The 19,235-nt window shown below is 44.8% G+C and overlaps 1 protein-coding gene across 1 annotated transcript in view; it reads right to left on the reverse strand.

Annotated features, from left to right (window-relative positions):
• ALMS1 (ALMS1 centrosome and basal body associated protein) overlaps positions 1-19,235 on the reverse strand; it is a 59,136-nt gene that overhangs the window by 20,932 nt on the left and 18,969 nt on the right. Inside the window, exons 5-11 of the mRNA XM_063310753.1 lie at positions 14,979-17,226; positions 13,258-13,411; positions 11,291-12,637; positions 10,082-10,212; positions 2,920-4,615; positions 1,388-1,513; positions 546-716 (exon numbers count right to left, since the gene is read on the reverse strand). Coding sequence (XP_063166823.1) covers positions 546-716; positions 1,388-1,513; positions 2,920-4,615; positions 10,082-10,212; positions 11,291-12,637; positions 13,258-13,411; positions 14,979-17,226 — 5,873 coding nt within the window. The remainder of the gene's footprint in view (positions 1-545; positions 717-1,387; positions 1,514-2,919; positions 4,616-10,081; positions 10,213-11,290; positions 12,638-13,257; positions 13,412-14,978; positions 17,227-19,235) is intronic.

Here is a 19,235-nt window from a genome sequence, read left to right on the forward strand (position 1 = left end):
CAGCTACTTTCCATATCATGCAAAGACAGGACAAGACAATAAACTGCCGGAGGTGGCCACAGACACAAAAACAACACGATGCACCAGAAACTTTCATGATTGCTCTTTCTGTTGAGCAAAGGTAGCAACTGTTTCTTTAAAAAGGCAGCCCCTTTAACTTCAGTTCTTCTTCAAAAGCTATGGTGATGAGATTACCACCGGGTGTTTAGTTTTCGCGTATTACTATCTTTACCTAGCTCTCTCTGGCTGCTAAATACACAGTATGTGGTTCTGTGTTCTCTCTGTCCCAGGCTGAAAAAGCAACTTTGGGACACGCTGGAACCACACTGTAGCCCAAAGACTTCCACCAATCCTTATTTTGCTGTTTCTCAAAAGCAGTGTTTCTCAACCTCAGCAACTTTAAGCTGTGTGGACTTCAACTCCCAGAATTCCCCAGCCAGCATGCTGGCTGGGGAATTCTGGGAGTTGAAGTCTGTACAACTTAAAGCTGACAAGGCTGAGAAACCCTGCTCTAAAGACATGCTAAGTCATCAGAAACATATTACCTCTGGGACCACCTGTCATTGCTATTTTCTCCTCCATCCACACTGTCTTGGGAGCAGCCTTCTTACTATAAATACCCTCTCTGTGTTTGACAATTGCTGCATCTGGAGAATCATCATCCCTTGAGCCAAGCGCCTGCGGTGGGAAGTCGGGAGGGACAGCATCATTTGATCCTGTTTGGAAAGAAAGCCGCAGGGACAATTGAGAGAGGGGGGGGGAGAGGGAGAGAGAGAGAGAGAGAGAGAAGCAGTAAATCTGATCAGACACAGACTGAAAATGCCTGTAAGAAAGCAAGTTGCTGAGAAGGCTGCATAAATGCAATAAAAGCCTTGGGGCAAGGATGGGTGCCTTGTGGTCTGTAGGCCCCGCTCACGTCTCAGGACTTTTGCATTCTCACCTTGTAAAGTGATAGGAAAGACCAACGTGCCCCTGCGTACGTACAGTTAGGGGGAATCAAATATTGACCTTTTATATTTAGGTTTTAATTGCTTCCTCCAAGATAGCCTTAGTATCTGTTCAAAAGGGGAGAAAGGTGTGAAACTAAAGGAAGAAGGAAGACCGTGAAAGAAGGGAGCAGTCGTTTTAAGCAAAGCAGGGAAATCAAACAATCCAACCGCAGGATTATTGGGAAAATGGAAACTTGCCATTTTCCCTGCCACTCAGTCGTTAACCATGTTGCCATTTGAATCTAAAAGCAACAGTGGTTCGGATTACCTCCACTCACCTCTATTCAACATCTTTCAGCGCAACCCATTTTGGATGTTGCCTCAGTTTATTCAAACTCAGCTCCCTAGTTTTAGAAATCGGCGTGCATATAAAATGCAGGGTAAGAAAGGCCAAATACCTGAGTGGGAGCTCTCCATGGTAGTCCCCGACTGGACGCGCGATAGTCTGAGGGTTTCTTTCGGACAGGGAACGTAATACACCTCCGAGCAACCAGGAGGTTTATATGGCAGCACCAGTGGCTGATCTGAAGACAAGACAAAGCAGGAGTCGGATTACTGTACATCACCCAACCGCGAGGCTTTGCGAACAGAATACCTGGGCAGCTTTTCATTCCTGCAGCTGACAACAAGGCCTGGCTGTTTCCCCCCAACAACCCAAGAAGCACTCTTTTAACTAAGACGTTGCATGCAGACAGCCCTCTGAACCATCCATTAGGTTCAGGCTGCAGACAGAGTTTTGATCTCAAAGACTAAGCCAGCTTGCATTATTACAGCTGGAATACTGAACCCTGGAGACAAGAGATGCCAGAGCTGCTTCTTCGGCTTGGTTCCAGCAGGGTCCCATTGTACAGCTCAGCTGCAAAGGTTACGGAATATTGGAGGTGGCTGGGGACGCAAGGAGCAGCTTTGCTGCATTGTAAGCAGACTGAGAGTCCCAAGGAGCTCACGAGCTGAGAACAGCAAACAGGAAGTTCAGCTGTCGGAAGTGAAGGGGGAATTGAATTAAGTTTTTAACACTTTTTTGTCTGGTGAGTTCTGGAAGTGCGTTTAGTTTAGCCAAGTGTCTTGCAAGAACTCTGTCGATTGGAAGGAATACATATGAAAGAAGCCAGTCCCTGTTTGTCTTTGACATTGCTAAGTTCCGTATCAGTAACCTGCCATGGCTTCGGATTTCGAAAGCGAATGCTCAAGCGAGCAACCGGGAATAAGCTTTCCTATGCAGATGGAGGTCTAAGCACTCAAAGGGCAGAAGTTGGCATGATTATGTGGCTGGATGCCCCAACCCCGAGAATGGTGAATTTCAGCCGTGGAATGATGGGCCACTATTCATTTTCCCTCCCTGCCAAACCCATCAGGCCACCTTGACCCAAACTGTGAGTCCGCTGTGAACCTACCTAAGCCACTCTTTTACTTTCCTTCAACACATACAATAATAGCGGGGGGACTGGGAAGAACAAATGTTTTTAGTACAAATGCATAGATCAGTGTCTCTCTAACTTGGCAACTTTAAGATGAGTAGACCAACTCTCAGAATTCCCCAGCCGGCCATTCCCCGGGAATGGGGAATGGCCGGCTGGGGAATTCTGAGAGTTGAAGTCCACACAGCTTCAAGCTGTCAAGACTGAGAAACACTGGCATAGATTAAAGGTAGTTTCTTAGGGGACAAAAAGAATACTCACTCCTACATTTGTCAAAAGGAAACCAAATAGCCTTTTGCTTGTTTGAATCCTAGAATGGCCCAGCATTCAATTCTTTTCATTGCTCAAATAGGAAACTTTTGTTAATAAGCCTGGATACACACCATCAGGGTTTGCAGCTTTTTGGAAGGAGGCCCTGAGTGTTAGCCCCACCCACTAATGTTGTTCTTCAGACCATTCTACATCCCTCTTCCAAATGGTAAAAAAAAAAAAAAATCAATCATATTTCTCACCGTCCTGTCGATTCAAAATGGAGATCTTGGGGATACTGTGAATTGTGTTGCTGGGGATTTTATGGCTCTTCGGATGAGAAGCCTCACCATTCTCAGCACTGACAAATATTTCTGCAGAATAGGTGGTTTTCTCAGGGCTTTCTGTTGTTATCTGAGTGATGGCATCTGATGACATCCTTTCTGTTTGGGAAGAAGCTGTAGTCGTTAAGTTATCACCTAGGCTCAGTCTGTTTGAACTCTGAGCTCTTGCATTTGCTTGCGCTGGGACGGGTACGTGCTCTCGGCTTCCCCGGGACTCTTGACTTTGCTGTGGGGCCGGCTTAGCCCCCCCTGGAACATCTTGCAATGATGCCTCTTTTGGGAAGTAGGATGATTCTTGGGTCTTTGGCTTAAGGTCTGTGGGCTTCAACTTGGAGGCATCTTCTAAGAAAGGACTGGGAGCATCTGGAGTGGCTGGCTTGACGGCAGCCCTAAAGCCCTCCACTTCCCTCCCTTCTGGTTCGATGTCTGCTGGGACTGGAAGACCCAAATTGACTTGCCTTGGGGAGAGAGTAATGTGGACACCAGAGAGGGCTTTTCTGGCTGGCGACGAAGGGGACGCTGGCAGGGCTGTTGAAATGTGGTCTGGGGAAGAAGAGAGCAAAAGACTTCCAGCCTTGGATGAATATGAACCAGAAGTACACCTGCCTTTTCTTGCCAACATACTCTCTCTGCCTTCAGGAAAAAGAGGCTTAGGAGTGTGGCCAAAGCTTCCCACGCCAACTACCGAGCCGTCCTGGGAAAGCACCTCACCTGTCTTTTGTGGGGGCTGGTTTGCCAAAGTCACAGTTCTTTCTGGGTTAGATCTGTTACCATAAACATGGTCCATAGGCTTGTCGTATTTCCCCCGCTCAGCAAGAAGTAGAGAAGAGCCCTGTTTTTCCTCACGGCTCTCTGTAACGAGGTCCTTCTGTCCAACACCACTGCCTGGGGATTTCTCCACGGAAGCAGCAGCACTTTCTTGGTGAGATTCATCCCCGGTGGCCGTGACAGACACGGGCAGAGGACCGACTCTGAGGGAAGAAAAACCAACGCTCTTCTCTGGTACGTGAGGAGAGGCTAGGCTTGCCGAATTGCAAGCTTTGCAACTTTCCAGCTGCAGTCTGTCACGCTTCTGCTCCCGCTGGCTCACAGGCTGGGCTTCCAAAGACACAGGATCACGAGAGTCAGCTTCAGCAAGGCCAGCCCAGGGCACCTGGGAGGCAGGAGAAGGTGACCTCCTCCGAGAGGCAAAAGTGATAGAAGTAATTTGCTTGGCAGCTTCTACGGACATGCCACTCTCAGCGAGATCCAGCTGGGCTGACATAATGTCCCCTCTTACGGGTGCCTTTGAGGCACCTTTCAGTTCTGTGAGATGGGTGTCCAAGGGAACCTGAAAATCGGCTCTGGAGCCCAAGGCATTAACAGGGGGGGACTGTAGTTGGCTGGAGACATGACTCTGGACACTGTTCAAGGGTTTAATCTCTTGTTCACCCGTTAAGACACCATCAGTTCCACACACTGCATTTTCCTTGGAGAATTCAGCTAGTTGCAAACTGTCTGTCTTAAGGGCCTTTTGCTGTTCAGTGTCCCTTGGACTTTTCGAGAGTCCCGAATCTAGCTTTGCAGTAGGATTGTAGTTTGAAAACCTTCTGAGGCTGCTTCCCCACCGTTGATTCTATTAAGAATCCAAAAGAAACAGGTTCACAACATGCGTATAATAACGCTAGTTCTACGTATTTAAATATGAGTTTTCAATACCTATCTGTCAAAATGAAGGGGGATGGCTTGAATTTTCCATTTACCCCCAAATTCTCAGACTAGCAGAAATAGAGGCCTTTGCATTACATCAAATGTCTCAATGTAAATCCTCTCCAAAAATCCTAGGCATCTGAGGTAAACAGAAGTAGATATTTAAGTATCTTGTGGGAATCAGGCTTCTAAAACCCAACTTGGTGGTAGATTCTGCCTCCTTTCTGGGGACAGAATCATGGTAAGATGTCATCAGACTCCAAAACCAACAAGGAAGGAACAAATATAAAATGTAAAGAGTGTGAAGAACTGCTTAAAACAGGTGTGACCAGGTATTCATTTTAATTTTCATCATTTACATGCCATATTTAAAAACAAAGGTTTTCAGTGGCTGCTTGCTTCTCAAAAAGAACAAAAGTATAACCACCAAGTGATTAGCACACATCAGCATAAAGATCTAAAAATCCATTAGAAATAAAGGAAAACAAAGCAGTCACAAAGGATGTTACAAAAAAGAACAATTAGCAAAACTCAAGACTGGAAGGCAACCATACTTGGCTGGTTTCCCAGAAGAAAACATAAGACTATGGATCCACAACTGAAATAATTTCCTTACACCTTAGGTTCCAGAACGGCCCTGGTGTGATTCATGCACAGAAGGCTGATCTAACTTGTGTGCCAAAGCTGATAATAAATAAAATAAAGAAGTTTAGGTGTTATTAAATATTTTATTTAGTTCTTAGCAGAAAGTGAGCTCTGGATGCCAAGACACCTAATTTCTATCTGCAGCCCTCCAAAAAGGCACACTTGTTTTATGAAAAAGTGTCCTTTTACAGGTACTCTTTGCTTAACGACCATTCGTTTAGCAATGGTTCAGACTTATGATGGTGCTAAACCCAGCCTGTGGTCAGTCCTCACATGACCATCACATCTCCATGGACACATGATCACCATTTTCGACCTTCCCAGCCAACTTCTGGCAAGCAAAATCAGTAGGGAATTGTGTGATTTGCTTAACAACCATGTGGATCACTTAACAACCATGTGATTTGCTTAAATGACTGCCACAAAATGGTTGTAAAATCAGGTCAAATTCACTTAACAACTACATCACTTAGCAACCAAAATTCCATTCCCAATTGAGGTCATTAAGTGAGGACTACCTGTAATGAAATTTGGGGCGAAGGGAAGAGGTGACATTTCTTTTGAAAGTTTTTTCATGGAAGTGACACATCCAAGACTGTATTAGAACTGATTATTACTAAATATTCTTTTCCTGAATATTTGCAAGGGCAGGAACTGACAAAAATATTATCTAGTATCCCACTTGTATATGTTAAAAAAGAAATCAAAATAAGTAACTATGTCAGAAGCTCAGATGAGGAGTTTCTACTGAGCACTCCATATAGCCAAGGAAGGGAAGAACCTTCACGCAAGTGGCTTTGAATTTCTGTAAATCAAAAGCAGGTATTACATTTCTTTGGAGGACTATCTGTGCCTGCTAACTTTACATAAACAGGAGAACTCTGGTCTAGATCAGAAGGAAGTTTCCAACAACTCTGGTATCACCAGGTTTGACTTCCTTACTGAATGGCCCAACTAAACAAGGCATGAGCAAATATCACCCCATGGAAGTTTGTTTGTTTGAGACTTTCTTATTAATAATAAATAGAAAGTGTAAACGGTAAGGTCAGAGGCGAACTGAGAGCAGACAAACCGGCATCCAGCAGATAACTATATTTTTTTAAAAAAAAACCTTCATTTTTCTGAAGTTAAAATTAAGCTTAACAGGAACCAGAGATAATGCCAAAGTAGTCAGCATTGCTTTGGGAAGACCTATCCTTCTTTGGAGCTGACCAAACACAGGCAACACCTGGTAGGAGAAAAGCCAGCCACTTGCACAGAGAGAAGCAGGAGAGCAACGTTGGTAGAGCAAAGATCACACAGCGGCCAGTCAAATAGCAAGAAACCCCTCCTCCAGAAGCATGCAGAAAATCCCATGCCAGCAACTCCTGTCTCCTACCATGGAAACACTTTGCCAGCAACTAGGGAAAAGCAGAGAGCATCCAGGTGCCTTGTTCAAAGCTTCACAACACGCCAGAAATGCACACCGGTAATCTCACCCCCGTGTCGGCAGAGCCATCGTTATCTTATGCTGGAAACAGACAAGACAACCATCAGAAGGAAGGGGGGCTGCTGTCCATGATAAAGGGGAACACAGTGCCCCCCCCTCTAAAAATGTGCAGACATTCCTCACGGTATTTTTTCCATTAAACTCCAGCATCATAGACTGTCTTGTGATCTCTTGGGTTTGACCTTGCTTGTTGGGTTAAGCCAGCCCCTGTGGCTTATAAAGGATGGTTTGTGGTTAAGTATTATGGGAATCCAAACCTTGTGGCTTGTTCAAAAAATCATGGTTAAGATAAATTATGCCTTACACACAGTATGGCAACTTGGTTAGTGTGGAAGCTTGTTAGCATTTGAAAAAAATCAGGTCTCAATTGTGTTGTCTAGAAAACCTCCAAGGAGAAGTTGTAGATGCAGAATGAAAAAGTCCTCTTAGATAATGTTGAAATCAGGAAGACTGGATTACCTGGCTGTATTTTTAGGTTGGCTCTGAAGCTTCTCCAGTTTCCTCAAGAAATGTCAACTTACAGATGAGCCCAGCTGTTCATTTTGCTGCAGACAGTTACTGTTTTATAGCGCAAAGGGTACATGCTGACGAGGAACTTATACAATCCCTGCATTTCTACCCTGGTAGAGTTAACGGATCAATACTTTTTGACACGACCACTCCCCAAAAAAGCAAAAATGAAAACTTCTTTCCTCTGCTGAACTAGCATGTGGTAATATAATAACACCATGCATGCCATCAGTCATGTTGGGGTTAACATACCTAGATTCATTTGGGATGCACAATAAGCCATGGATTATAAAGCTATTTGTTCTACATTATCATAGCTTGGAGTAAATGCAGATGGAACAAGAAGGCACATTTAGTTTGCTTTTTAAAAAGGACATGCTCTTTTTAGTTAGGTCAAAAGAATAAAAGAGTAAAAAGGAATGTGCATCCCTGAGTTTTTACTAGGTTCCTTATTAATAAATCAAGGTTTATTGTAAAGTATATATATAGCCCCAAATCTGTTTTAATTCAAGATCCAGTAGAATGTTCTTTCATTCTTCTCCTTATTTTTGTGGCACAAGGTGATAACCTTTAGCAAAAAAAATCCCACTAGGCTCCACCGTTCCATTGTGGCTTCTTAGGCTGGATATTATTTATAAAAAATCTACTATTTAAATCATGGAGGTTTTCCTAGTCTATCCAATATATTCCCATTACTTCTAATTACTTTTATCAACCCAGCATTATTTGCAATGCTGTCTAATGACTCAACGCTCACTCTGAAGGAAGAAAAAAAAACTATACAAATTACAGTAAGTGTCACACAGAAAAACTAGTTTACACCAACATATAGAAATGCTGCCCTAGATCAACAAACAACTCCACGTATTTTAATCATGCGGCAATTATCAACTGACAGAGGGCCGGGCATGGTGATCGCCACGGATCAGCTTCCGTAGGCACTCTGGCGATGCCCCAGTGTAAAAGCTAAGCTGGAGGGGAGAGGAAAAAAGAACTGGGGATGAGTCACCACGAGCCCCGCTGGCTGAATGTTCCACCGAGCATGTGTCTGCCTGTAAATGCTTTTTGGCTGCCAGTGCTGCCAGGGGTTGGGGGTTATTTATTTATTTATCACAGAACCATAATATAAAACTGCAACATAAGATCTCCTAATTACAAGTAATTATACCCTAAATTCTAATTGTGTATACTAATTAGATAAGACTGCAGGGCAAGCGAACGACAGAGAAATACCAAGTAATGCTGTTCTTGTGTGTCTGATCTGAATACGGGTCTCTCTCTCGCACGCACACACACACACACACACACACTCAGGTGCATACATATGCATATACGCAGACACACGATGGGAAGTTTTTATAGTGGTAGTAAGCAAAAAGAACAGTAAATAAAGCCTTACTACTTGTGGTAAACCCATGGGCATAGAGCATAAATCTTACTTCCATGGGTCTTCAACAGCAGCGTTTGTAAAAAAAAACTGGAATCCATGAAACAGAAGTGTTTCAATTATATACTAAATATAGTTTAATGTTAAAATTATATCCCACCTCTAATTACAAGTCAGTGGCCAAAAATTGGGGGGGGGGGAGGTGATTCTTACTCTTTCTCCAGTTGGCCAAAGAGAATCACTCCTTAAGCCACCAGAGGGGTTATGCGATCTGGAGAACCAACTCTGAACTTCCAAGGCCTTTGCTTTGCATATAGAATTGGGCCAAACCTTTCAGATTACAAGACAAGGCTTATGTAGAGAACATGGCCTCCCAGGTATTCTTAAACAACTTCCGGTAGAATACTGGGGATGTGCAAAATGTTCTATGCACAAACAGTTCCATCCACAGAACAATAGCAGCTGGTGGTCCACGCCCAAATCAAAACGTGTGTTCTGGGAAGAGTGTTCTAGTGGGGAAAAATGGGAATATATCAAGAATATTAGCTAAGGGACATCAAGTAAGGGGAGGTAGGGAAAGGAAAGTGCTGGGAAGATTGGGAGGGCTTCAAATGTGGTATATCCAACCAGCCTACGCACATCCCTCCCCGAACTTTCCAGCATCACTGATAATGCCTTGGGCTTCAAATGAAAAAGGTGATTGGGAAAGGAAGGCTTCAGGAAGATCAACAGCAGTGGAGGATGGGAGAGAGGAACCCAGTGCACCAGCCTTAACCTATTCAGTCCATAAGGCTCCTCGACTGACGCTTCGAACAACCAAGACGTTCCAGGATGCAGTTCTCCTGAACCACAGCCCACCCAGAACTGTTCAGCAGAACTTCCAAGGTTCAATATGTATTCTGGGCTCAAAACAAAACACATTTTCCACTTCATGCACACCCCTACAAAGTATTAGGAGAAATTCCTGACAGTAAAAGCTGTTGGAACAGTCTGCCTAGAACAGTTGTGAACCCCCAATTGCTGGAGGTCTTCAATCTGGTTATCTACCTTTGAGGGATGGTCCTGCTCTGAACAGGAATTGGATTAGGTGGCCTAGAAGCTCCTTTCCAATGCCTACATTCCATGATACCATGAATTATGTGATTTCTTTAATAGATCTCCACAACAGTTATTGCATTTTACAAGCTAGATGGACATTTCATTTCAATACGATGCACGTCACTGGCAAGACATGATTGCACTGTGGGTTAACTTTTTTCTTAGTAAATTGAAGATGAGAAAGGTCTCCCACAAGCAAAAACTTGTTATTAGTCCAGATCTAAAGCTTCTTTATTTAATTGTCCCCCAAGTTTTGTTTTTACCTCCAAGTGTTCATTTTTTCCAGAACACAAACGCTGCTCTCTCTTGATCTGTTCTATCATCCACCTGTCCTCTTCATTCAAGTCAGGTACGGAGTCCTGCGGCTGAGCTGTCAGTTTTAGTTTCACCCAGGCTGAGAGACAGAAACCTTGTGTTTGATTTCAGTTTCAGATTTTTTTTCCAGCATTGTTTGTTCCAACCTATTTTTCCATCACATGTAGTAATGTGCCTTCTACCACAGGCATTTTGTATGGGCTTTTATAGTCCCCCTCCCCTTTTTTTAGTTCCCTCCATCCACAAGTATGTGTATTTTTTGTGCACTTACGCACATTCCTTCTCCCCTTCGGAAAACTTCCTGCAAAAAGCTGAGTCTCTCCCCCTTCCTCCCTCCTAGACAGCCCACAGAAAAGGAGAAGAAGGGTTTGTGTGAGGCCAGAACAGTGGCTATTAAATCGTGGCTTGGAAAGGTGAGCACAACCCAAGTTCACTGATCTATGCTAGTATCATACCTCTGTTACGTACCTCAACTTATACAGGAATGACTGCAGCAGGTTTGTTCCTAAGAAATTAGTAACGTTTTGTAGACCGATTACGAATTACTGAAAAGATTCAATTACAGAACCCTCTAAAGTACCTTAGCATTCCCAAGTGACGTAATTGTCCTTAGCATCAAAAAAATATTTCCACCGAACTTTGGAAAATTCTCTCTCCTCCCTTTCCAAAAATGATTTTAAAAAAAAGAAAGGGAAAAAAAAGGGGCATAGGCAAGCTGGACCCAATTAAACATGCTCAAGGAAGGCTACAGCCACGATCCATCTGTCAAGAACCACTGATTCCGCCATATGGAGCGTGATCGGACGTAAGCACCTTCCAGGCACGCACTGGAATCCCTTCAGCCCATCATCTTCCCCTTTTCTTCCCCCCAGACTTACTTGATGATGGAATAAGATGGGGAGGGTCTCCCTGGAAACATCTACACAAGAAGAACTGCATTCCAGCTGCATGCCATGGAAATCTCCCTCCTTTTCCCAAGAGGCTTCCCATGGGCTCAGGAATCCTGGAAGTACGCTGCCCCATGCTAACACGTAAAGCCCAAGGGCAGAAGTGACCATTTAGAAGATTTCATTCACCTTATTTCATTTCAGAGGTGAATTCTAAGGTGTAAACCCAGCAATTACGCATCCTGGAGTTCTTCAGGTTCAGTTACTTACCACGTGCTTTTTCTTCTTCCTCCTCTACGCTCCGTAGGATTTGAGCTGCGTGCATCACAGGGCGTTCCTCTTCAAGAAGAGTTTTGACACGGTGAGCCAGTGAGTCCAAACTGCTGCTGTTATCGCTCCCTTGGGCACCAACATCCTCTCTGCTGAAGGCAGCACTGGTCGCAACAGAATGCTGTTTCTGACCAGATCCATCAGGCTCCTTCATCTCCATCCAAGGAGCTCTGTGGCCCACAGAATGTTCATACTGGAGAAGTTTCTTCACTTTGACACCCAGAGAGTCCACGCTGCTGCTATTTGCACTTTCATGAGCACTGCCTATCCCTTTATTGTGAGTTTCATTAGTTCTCTCCTCAACTTGCTGAAAATTTCCCAAGATGTTAGATACGCCGTCCAAGGGCTCCATATTTGAAACAGCCTGGATCTCTTTTAGATCTGGAGAGGGGCATACTTTGCTATCTGCAGACCTGCCTATTGAAATAGGAAGACTTTTATTCACAGCTATCATGTTGCAACCTTCCGGTTCTGATCGCATTACAGGTTTTGTCATCCCATGTTCTTCATTCACTTTCGAGGATCCTGACCTCAACTGTTCAGGTACAATTGGCTCCTTGCTGCAGGAGTCTGCAATCTGCAAATCTTCCCATTTTAAGCTACCAGCGATATTCTGCTTGGCCATGCTCTCATCCCATGACCAGACTCTCTGAATCCCCAGTTTACTCCTCTTAACTGATCCAGGAGCTCCAGACAAATCCCTCCTATTGATATGTTTTAATGAGCCGGAAGAAGAGATGGATGGAGTAGATCTGAATTCCCCACTTGAAGTTCTAGGGTCTACCTCTGCCACAAGCTTCTGGCTCTCTTTTGGTGTGTTTGACCCTGTGAAGGAATCACCTCTTTCTCCAGCAGGAATTGCATCTGAAGGTCTGATTTCTTCACTTACACACTTTTCAACATTATCCTGAGACAAAGAGCCGGACGATGGTTTTCCTTGACTTACACCCAGTTTGTCTGAGTCTAAACTGTCCTCCGGCTCTACGTATTTTGTTGATCTTTCCTTACCAAAATTGGATGGAACTCCTGGGATTACCTGATTCTCTTCTGTTGAAACGGGAGTAGGTGGAAACTTAGGAATAGGCTCTGCGAGAGGTGGTGCTACAGCACGAGATTTCCAGTGAGCGTTGCTCTGATGGAGGGGATCACCATCTCTGGAGGGTTGTGGAGAAGGCTCGGTAGGCAGTGAGGCGTCAGAGACGACGGCTGACCCTGCCAGAGCAGGCCCACTGAGCAGCGAAGAATTCAGCGTTGACTGCACAGCATCCTTCACAGACTGTGAATCTTCTGAAAAAATCAAGAACATCAGATTTCCTTGTTAATGCCAATTCCCATACATTTGTTGACAGACAATGAAATAAATACGCTACCAGCAATTATCCTGGAAAAAGAAATAGTTTCAAATATTTCAGACAACCACCAGAGGTGAATATCCGTTTCTAGTACATGCGATTATTTATGGCTGCAAATTGATCTGATTCTGTACAGTCAGATTAAAGAAGTATTGCTACAAAAGCTCCCCGCTCACCTCCTTTCCTCTTCTTTCAGGAAGGAAACTTCTGATTTTAGAACTGCAGCACTGGAGAGATTGCTACCAAGCCCAGAACGCTTTTAAAAGCCAGGGACGGGGGTATTCTATTGCAACTTCACTGTACACCTGACAGTTGCTAGACTTCTACAGCTTCACTGGCAGGATGAGCATCCGCAGCCGTTATGAGCAAGCCACCCGCTTGTTGTACTGGATCAAAGCGTTCCATCCAATCTAGCCTCCAACACCAATCACAGCAACCAGCTCCAAGGCTGAGCGGGCCTCTGAACCTGCAGGTCCCGTTCAGTTCACAAGGCTAAGAGCTGCTGCCAGATCAATCCAATCACCTCGCATGAAGCCCAAGCGCTTCCCATCGTACCTTCCGATAAGTGTAAGTGGAATAAATCAGTAGATGCCTTCAGTGTCCTGAGCTCAGTTGGAGAAAATTCGATTTCTCTAATGGGCCCCTGAGGCATAAATGGAGTCAGGATAGACGAAGGTGACTGATCAATCCCCAGGTTATGGAGGTACACCTGATGTAAGAAGGGAAGAAAATTAAACTGCAGAAGCAATCAAAACCGGCTGGCCTTTGACAACGGCCAATCCCAAATTTCACCCAACACACCACCATTTTATGAGGAGGACAAAAAGAAAACAAAACATGCACAGAGGAATAATTCCATTGGTAAGTCTCTGCAGAAAACTGTATGTAAGTTTAAATTTAGAGAATTCCCACTAGTCTGCAGGAATTTTACTTCTGAGGTCTCTGTGCCTATAGATATATTCATACCTATGAACGCCTCTGGCGGCATCAGAAAGCCCCTGGATTCTCCTTTCCCTATTCATTCACATTTTTCAGGCTTGCACTGACTCCAGGGCAGTGTTTCTCAACCTTGGCAACTTTAAGATGGGTGGACTTCAACTCCCAGAATTCCCCAGCCAGCACGAGGAGCTGAAGTTCACACGTCTTAAAAGTTGCCAAGGTTAAGAAACACTGATTTAGACAAACTGTAGCAGAAACCCAACTGAGCCCACATGGTAGAAAGCTGGAAGTCTCAAGCATCCTGTCTCAGGAGCAGTCTGTATCTTCCTAATCCTGGCCCTACTTCCTGCTTTGGGGTAGCAACTTAATAGTTCCTACCGCCACTGTCTATGTTCCAGGGGGTGCCTGACTGAGTGCCCCCCTTACCCCCAGGAGGTGAGAGAGAGAAGGCTCTCAACTCTGCACTGCATTTAGGACCATTAAAAAAGTTTTAACAGGAAAACAAATTCTACAGTGCCGCCACCTGGGTTTTATAATGTCAAGGCATACAACTAGAGGTTTCAGTCTGCTCCAAAGATAAATAATAAACCAACCTTTATTAACAGGATTAAAAAGATAAACTGTAATATTTAGATATTAAAATGCCAATGTTCCCTATTGAAAGAGATAAATAGAAAGCTCTTCAAATCAAAACAGCAGCGTTTAAAAACTGCCAGGATGAAACAGACACAGTTACTGAGCCTGCACTCAGAAACAAATGATAGGAGGCTTACCCAACACAGAAAACAAAATTTTAAAATTTCATTGCCAATTCTTTCGTGGACATATTACCTACCCCTTCCAAACTGATACCTGAAATGTCTTTTCCCCTGCTTCAGATTTCCTGGACTTCCCTGTTGAAGTGTTTAATCTGAGCGTCTGAGGAACAGAGTTTGTCCCCTCTTTACTCAGCCTCAGTCCAGCAACGTCTGCCTTGGTTTTCTCCTGGGCAGAGGGAATGGCTGGGAAGTCTCTTTGTGTACGTGACAGCCTTCCCCCTTGAAAAATGTGTATTGGGGGAGTCTGCCTGTGTCTTGCAGGCTGGCAATGAGGCTGGCATTCACCACATAACCTAACAGTCCACCCAAGTATAAGGCAGATCTGTAGAATCTGCAAAAGTAAAACCTGCAAAGGATGTAACATGATGGTAGTAGACAAAGAAATGTAATAAACGTAATAGATACGCCTTGCAAGGCAAACAAAGGTTTATACAGCAGTGACTCAAGCATCCCAGCAGTGAATTCAACAGTAAAGGGAAACATTAAAAAAATGATGAAGAAGCATATGATGGACCTTACCGGTATTCGCTCTTCTATATTGAGTTCACCGTGACTTGGAGTTCGCAATTCATCTTCCAAACTGCTCTGCAACTTTCCAAAACCCGAAGAAGATCCTGAAGACAGCCCTGAAGACATCCTCAAGTCGGGGTAGCTTCCTGTTCTGGAATCAGTCACTCGGTTTAAATTATCTGGGGAAAGGTCTCTAAAATAGTCCATCCCAATTTTCTCGGGATGAAAACAGCGCCCTGGCAGTTCTCTCGGATTCTCTTCGGAGCCGCCAGATTCCTCTTTGCTGCTACCGCTGAGAGAACTGGCTTCCTCTTTGAGGAGTTGAGCGACCCTTTTGCTTGCAATAAGGCGACCTGAATGTCTCTCTGTGCCAACACTTTCCTCATCGCTGGACACAGCAGTGATCGGAGTAGCTTTATAATGCTGGCCAAGTGAGTCTTCTTCGGTCACATCAGTTTGTTTAATTCTAGAAGCTCTCGAAACATCGCTATTGACTTCAGCTTGTTTAAGAGTATCCTTCTGTCTTGTTTCATTGCCTCTTTCTGCCCTTGAACTCTCTCTGCTGGTTGCAGCCATGGAGGTTTCAGACTGAGACCTGGTAAATGGTAACGCTTGTGGAGACTTGTTATCATGGGAGTGAAGATTGGTCATGGAGCCTGGCCCGCAAAAAGAGGCTGCCGGCCTTGCCTTAAGGTCAGCCAGACTCTGTTGCTTTGACAAGATGCAGCTTAAGGAATCGGCAATCGCACTGTAGGCCCTCTGCCTGGGAGAAATGCCATCCGAACCACGTAAAGCCAACGCATCGGACAGCTTCTCGGCTGAACGGCTCACGTTCCACGCCCCTACTTTCTCCATAAAATTAAGAGAAGGCATGGACTGAATTCTACCTTTAAGAGGTTGCAGAACTGCAGAACCGTTGCTATTTTCATTTTTTAAGCCTTGGCCGCGGTGAAATGTAAAATTCTCTTTAGCGGGAAATACTCCAAAGTCTTCCGCAGAGGGAACGCAAGGCTCTTCCACTGAAGAAGCCCATGCGCTGGCGTAAGAAGCCTTTGACATCTCTTCACGTAAGCAAGAAAGAGGGGCCTGAAGTACTGATTTGGCAGGGAATGCCCCGCCAGGGCCTTCACAGTTCACGCTTCTGGGTGTGAAAAACCCTGGGGTAGAATGATGAATTGGATGAGCCAGATGTACAAAGAACGATCCCTCGTTAATAAGTGAAATTCTAGCACTTCTGTGCTCACTCTCTACGCTCCAGTCTGACGGTGTTAGTTCACTTTTGTTCACACTTGTCAGGGTTTCTCTCATGGCATTCTTTTCCTCTGCAGCCAAAGTGATTGGCTGGAAGGGCGCAGGAGCATGAAATTTACTATCAGCTGGAGCCGGACCAAACTTACTTTTTTCTTCCTCAGACACGCTTTTAAAATTCTGCTGCGTATGCTGGCTATTTGGCACAGGAGTTGGAGATATCTCAGTAACCATGCAAGAATCACCCAAACCCAGCTGAGGTCCCCTGGAGGACACCAACATCGGTGAAATGTTTGCAGATATACGTTCTGAATCACCGGCATTTCTAAAGAGCTTTCCTGCTGGATCAGAAAGCGGTTCTGATGACTCGGATTTGGGAGTGGTTTTGCCTTTAGGCTGACGCAGTTCTGCAAACAATTTTGGCACACTCTCTGACAGATCCACATTCTTCATTAGCTGACTAATGACATTTTCTTCTGGATCCTTTCCCAAAGCACTTTTACAAGAAGAACTTTCAGAAGATAAGAAGCCATCGTGCTTAGATAACCCCATCTCTTCCTCCAGCAATTCAAGCAGGACAGGTGCTGGCACACTGTTGTCCAAAAGGAACATATCCTGGCTGGGCGCAGTTCCCCAAGATTCCTTTGGAAGATGCTGTGTAGCCAGCTGCTGATTTGGCCACATCTGTGAACATGGCATTCCAGAACTCTCCTCCTTAGAGTCCAGGGTTTTAGCATTCATGTCAACATGAGGCATTTGCCAATCACTGTAATTCCTTTGCTCCACAGCTACTTGCTCAGAAAAAGAAAGGGGATGTTGTGATAAATAGCTACCCAGACTGGCACTGTTTTGAGCCATGATGCTGAAAGCCAGGGGATGCTGGGACAGAGAGAAGCACTCCCTGGAGCATTCTGGGCCAATTTCTCCGGTTGCCAATTGCACAGCTTCACTTATCTGCAAATGTGTTGAAGGCCTCTCAGAAGCTGCAACTGAAAAATCTGGAGTTCCTCTGAAATGGAAGGAGGAAAAAGATCCTGTATTACAGTCCAACAAGCCAAAGGAAAACAATTCTAGGCCCGAGGACTACACAGTCTAGGTTCTCCCCTTTATAGGGTCATTTTAGCAGAGACCGTGACAGACAGACAGACAGACAGACGTGGCTTTTGGGAGGATGATTTCTCACCACCTAGAGTTTACTCTTTTGAAGTCATTGAAGAAGTGACGATTCTGCTTCCTGGGGGCGTTTCCCCACACCCCTGACATTGTGCTTTCTTCCTCACCTTGAGACAAGAGGAAAGCACATGCCTCAAGAACCTACTTCCACCGAAAGTGTTCTTGCCATAGCTCCAAAATGAGGCCAGCTCGCAAGGAAGGAGCTGCAACTTTCAGTGGTTACTGTAGGAGAAGGATGGAGGTAAGAGGAGGGGCAGCAACAGCAAGAGCAGCAGAGAGGGCAAAGGATTTACCCATCTCCCCAGATTTTCTGCTCTCCAGCAAGGCTACCTGCTCCCCACTTGTTCTGCTTTCTAACAAACCTCTGCAGCTGCTAGAAAGGAGAAAAACCAAGCGGTGGACATTACTAGCAAGGAGAAGCTTGTGGAGCACCTTCTAAGACAATGTTTCTCAACCTGGGCAACTTCAAGATGTGTGGACTTCAACTCCCAGAATTCCCCAGCCAGCACATGCTGGCTGGAGAATTCTGGGAGTTGAAGTCGACACATCTTGAAGTTACCCAGGTTAAGAAACACTGTTCTAGAAGGCTGATCTTCCTACCAGAGCCTAAAAAAGAAAAAGGAAAATTAGGTGCTGGGGAGATTCTATTCTCTCTTGCAACAGAGCAGAAGCAGCCACGGAGGGACAGAACCCCATGGCCGGATAGGAGGAGATGGTTCTGCTATCGGCCAAGTGGAGCACTGCTGGTCGCCAACCTGTCTCAGGGTCCTCCTCCCCACAAATCAGAAAGCTTGCCCAAGAATTTGAACCACACTTCCAACGGACAACACCACTTCCCCACCAGATCACTTTGATCTTCATTGGCAAGCTGGCCCCGGGGTGGAGGTTCCATTGCAAGGATGCGTCCTCAAAAGAAGAGTTTGCAGGCCATCTTGGCGCTGGGGCAAGGAGTGTGTGTAAATGAGGCCTCTGCTAAGTGCTGCGTTAAACTTTATTTAACTCTTCTCTTTAAGCCTTTAAAGTAGTTTAGAGCTTTATGGCGCAAAAGGCACAAAGGGTTGGCTTTCCTACTCGGCCAAGTGAATCCACTGATCCTCAAGATGTGTATGTTAATATATGGAAAACCCAATTACTTCTGGGCTTCTGATTATCTAAGCAAAATAGCCTCTCAGGTGTGCAGGGCTCTCTAGACCTAGGAAAGGAGCCTACTGGGTGCTGGGGATATTTGACATCAGATGGGGAGAACTAGAAAGAGAAGCTCTGTCTGGCTCTTGAATAAATGTTCAGATATTCCAGTTGGAAAACAGATGCATTTTCACAGCCTACTTGGCCACATCATCATCCAACATCCACTCCACAGGTGTGACATTCCTGGGTCACCCAGGCAGCCAAATGTCTCTTCCCAATGTCCCTTTCTCTGGAGAGCTGGCAAGTAGGGAATTCGCAGGCCAGAAGGACAAAGAATGCAATCTTCTTTTCTGCTGCTTCTCCTGTCTGCTTTGCTTTCCCCTCTTTGTAGTGTTTTATTGACTTTCTCCTTTTATTTTCTGGTAACATTTAAATTTCTGTGCTTGCTTTAAAGGCTCACTGCAGTCCCATTTAAGATCCTTGCCTATTCTCTGTGCCTTAGTCTGAGCGACTCTTTTGAACTGCCACTCTATAGCAAATTAACCTGCAGTTGTTCATTATTTGGATATTTCCTTTCAAAACATCATTTCCTTTCTCCTGAAATCCTATTTTGATGCAAGTATTCTTGGAGTATTTTCTTCCAATTATCTTGGGTCATCTTTCTCCTGTCTGCATTAATTCTACATTTGCCATTGGAACCCTCCTTCTAGTTAACCA

Source organism: Candoia aspera, chromosome 8 (assembly GCF_035149785.1).
Source record: "Candoia aspera isolate rCanAsp1 chromosome 8, rCanAsp1.hap2, whole genome shotgun sequence".
Taxonomy (NCBI): Eukaryota; Metazoa; Chordata; class Lepidosauria; order Squamata; family Boidae; genus Candoia; species Candoia aspera.